This window comes from Austrofundulus limnaeus, unplaced genomic scaffold (assembly GCF_001266775.1).
Source record: "Austrofundulus limnaeus strain Quisiro unplaced genomic scaffold, Austrofundulus_limnaeus-1.0 Scaffold1043, whole genome shotgun sequence".
Lineage (NCBI taxonomy): Eukaryota > Metazoa > Chordata > Actinopteri > Cyprinodontiformes > Rivulidae > Austrofundulus > Austrofundulus limnaeus.
This window is the reverse complement of record NW_013953445.1, coordinates 132,462-135,969: the sequence shown is the minus strand read 5'-3', so window position 1 is coordinate 135,969 and position 3,508 is coordinate 132,462. Positions and strand designations below refer to the sequence as shown.

The window sequence follows — 3,508 nt, the reverse complement described above, 5'->3', positions numbered from 1 at the left end:
CCGACAGGTCCAACAGGTCCGACAGGTCCAACAGGTCCGACAGGTCTAACAGGTCCGACAGGTCCAACATGTCCGACAGGTCCAACAGGTCCGACAGGTCCAACAGGTCCAACAGGTCCAACATGTCCGACAGGTCCGACAGGTCCGACAGGTCCAACAGGTCCGACAGGTCCAACAGGTCCAACAGGTCCAACATGTCCGACAGGTCCGACAGGTCCGACAGGTCCAACAGGTCCGACANATATAAGTGATTGCATAAATATTCACTTGCTTTAAAGTGACTGTTTGAATTCAAGTCAGAGAAAATGTAGCAGACAGAAGGACAATGGAACATGAGCAGGTTCTCCTCAGACTGAAGACCACCACGAAGGAGGTCCAAACTTCTGCAGGTGTTCTGGGAGGTCCTTCAGTTAGTTTTTTAATGAAGGCCAGTTTTTACTGACAGGCAATAAAAGCAGACAGAAGGGTTTTTCTCAGCACAGTACAGATGTTATTTATCTGGTGAAAGTGATGTCTACAACACAAACACACATCCTGTCCACAGGTTACATCATCACTGGTCCCACTCATCACACTGGTGTTGGTTTGTTGGGGACTTTTCTTATTTAGAATTCTGTTTTTGTCATTTACACAAGTATGATTGTAGTGAACATTTAACCCCACCCCCTCCCTAACCCTAACGCTGCAGACTGACAGGAGTGTTGCATTGTGGGTAGGTTGCAGGCGACCCACGGCTGGTTCACTCTGACACTTCCTGTGAAGGAAAGATGGTTTCAGTTATTATCAGACTGAACAAATATTTAGTGATAAAAGTATCTTCTGATCTGTAAACAGACAAATAAAAATAAAATGATTCGTTTTATTTTCCTGACACAGTAACTGTGTTTGTGTTGCTTTAGCCCAGGAAGAGTAAAATAACTGTTTCCTGTCTCAGCAGGACACAGCACAGATCATACAACCATGTTTCTGACAGCAACAAGCTGACCAATGAACAACGAGAAGTTCTGAACCGTTACAGAAACCCAGCCTTCATGAACTGACAGCCAATATGGCGTCACGCTCGTACCACAGCAGTGGACAGGAAGATGTCTCATGACTCACCTGCTTCCTGCCGGCTCACATCTGATTGGAGAAGGAGGTTGGCGCCCCCTGCTGGCCGTAGCCCTGACCGTATTCTGCCTCCTGGAAGAGAAAAACCCAACAGCTTCATTCTGGTTTCAGAAAACCACCATCATCATCATCATCATCATCATCATCACCATCATCATCATCATCATCACCATCACCATCATCATCATCATCACCATCACCATCATCATCATCACGGTCCAGAACCAGGACCAGAACCTGAATGTTTTCAGGGTAAATGTTGACCCTCGGTGCAGAGAAGGAAGTCGGGGATTTGGATCAGATAATGATTTGTTCTGGTTCTGGTTCTGGTTCGGTCAGTACCTGCTGGTGGGCTCACCTGGTTGTAGTCAGGTTGGTAGCCCCCCTGGTTGCTGGCGTACGGGTCCTGTTCGTACGCCCCCTGCTGGCCATAAGCGTCGGGGGCGGGTTTCTCCTGAGGGGGCGGAGCCCGCATGAAGGGAGCGATGATCCCCGTCTCCTTAAAGACGAACCAGAGGTTCCCGACCCACAGGATCAGATTAATGAAACCAAACGCCTGTGAGAGCAGACACACAGACTGGTTCAGGTCTTTATGGACCCCCACAGACCCTCAGGTCTAGGTGAGGTCTTACCACAGACGTGTTGAGTCCGGACATGACCGGGTCGTGGACTTCACGGCACCGGTTCCTCTCGCTGTTACAGGCAGGGATCATAGTGATGACCTTGTCTGGGTCGGTGGCGGTCTTCACGTCGGACAGACCCTTGGCCCAAGCTGCAGAACTCACCAACCACATGAAGGTGAAGACTGCGGTCACGCCCAGGTCCTGGAATGAGTCCGACATGAGGGTCAGCTGTTTGCTTCAACACATTTAACAGATTTTACATTGTTCCTGCGGACAGGCCCAACAGAAGCCACCACCTAACCCTAACCCTGTCCGTCAAACATCACAGGACTCAAATCAGAGCATGAACTCTGTGGTGGGTCGAAGGTCACTTTGACTAATGATGATGATGATGATGTCCATGGTGGACAAACATGAAAGAGCAGCTCACCTGGTGACGACCAGAGAACTGGACTCACCAGAACCAATCAAGAGTTCTGACTCCAGCATGGAGACAAATCTAACCGTGGTAGAGACAGTCCTGTGAGGTAAAGATACTTCAGTGGTCATCAGTGCATGTTCCCATGTAGTGACCAGATGTGTGCTCTGAATCTGACCATCACACCTGAGAAACACCCCGGTGGAGCAGCGGGGGGTTCGGTGTCTTGCTCAAGGACACAACAACTGAGACAGCTAGAACTGGGGATCGAACCAGCGATCTACATGTTCCAGGACTCCCCTAACCACTCTGCCACAGTTGTACCATATCTATGTCTTGTTTTGGCGGTCCAATCTGTTTCTATCAGATCAGAGTTCAGATTTCAGCCCAGATGGTTCTGAACTTCAGGAAGTCTCGTTCCTCATTTAAAGTGTTTGGAGCCAGTTACTCTGCTCTGGTTTACGTCTCCGACTCTGAGTTAACGGGCCGAGCTGAGGGGAGGAAGCAGAACTCAGGTGGGCTTCACAGAGCTACACCTACAATCAGAGGACCCTTGTTGTTCTCCTTGTACTTCTCGTAGAAGAAGATGTAGATGCTGAGAGCCGCCATGGAGTAGAGGAAGGCGAAGACACCAATGGTGACGAAGAACTCAGATGAAGATGAGTAATCTCCAACCAGGAAGACACGATCCGTCTTCCCCTCCTCACAGGTGGGGGCGTCGAAGTACACCTGATGGAGTCTGACAGGAGAAGACTGGTAAGGACCCTGTGGACCAGGCTCAGTCAGGTCCTCCTGAAACCTGTAGGTCTCTGACTCACCTGAATGGATACTCAAAGTCCACACTGAGGCTGAGGTCGCTGTCCGTCCGGTTCTTACACTCCACCGCCATCTTGAACATCCCAGAATAACTGCCACAGGTGGAGAAGGCGAAGATGGCAAAGAACTGCAGGGAGAAGGAGTTGATTATTCTGGTCTGTCTCTGAACATGATGGATCTTTTTCTAATATTCAGTTCAAGTTACAACAACTGTTGTCTCAGGGCACTGTACACAAAACACAATAACTCTAAAGAAGCAGCAGACTGCGCTGAAGCTTGGCTTCGTCACAGTCTGAGCAGCACACCAGCAGCATTGGAGCGTTAATAATGAATCTTCTTACATCAGAGTTAGTCATGGAGTTCCTCAGGGTTCGGTGCTTGGACCAGTCCTCTTTACTTTATATAGATATATGCTTCCATTAGAGCTGCGCGATACGATCAAAATTTTATATCACGGTATTTTCAACATTTTCACTGGTTTCACGGTATTTGATGGTATTTTTCTTTTCATCACAGCTCAGCTGATAATAAAATGTACAAA

The 3,508-nt window shown here is 48.7% G+C and overlaps 1 protein-coding gene across 1 annotated transcript in view; it reads right to left on the bottom strand.

Annotated features, from left to right (window-relative positions):
* Positions 1-493: 493 nt before the first annotated feature.
* LOC106533884 (synaptophysin) overlaps positions 494-3,508 on the bottom strand; it is a 5,916-nt gene continuing 2,901 nt past the window's right edge. The window contains exons 3-8 of the mRNA XM_014030346.1: positions 2,970-3,094; positions 2,692-2,890; positions 1,743-1,934; positions 1,469-1,666; positions 1,102-1,182; positions 494-754 (exon numbers count right to left, since the gene is read on the bottom strand). Of these exons, the coding sequence (XP_013885800.1) occupies positions 1,117-1,182; positions 1,469-1,666; positions 1,743-1,934; positions 2,692-2,890; positions 2,970-3,094 (780 nt within the window). The 3' untranslated portion in view covers positions 494-754; positions 1,102-1,116. The remainder of the gene's footprint in view (positions 755-1,101; positions 1,183-1,468; positions 1,667-1,742; positions 1,935-2,691; positions 2,891-2,969; positions 3,095-3,508) is intronic.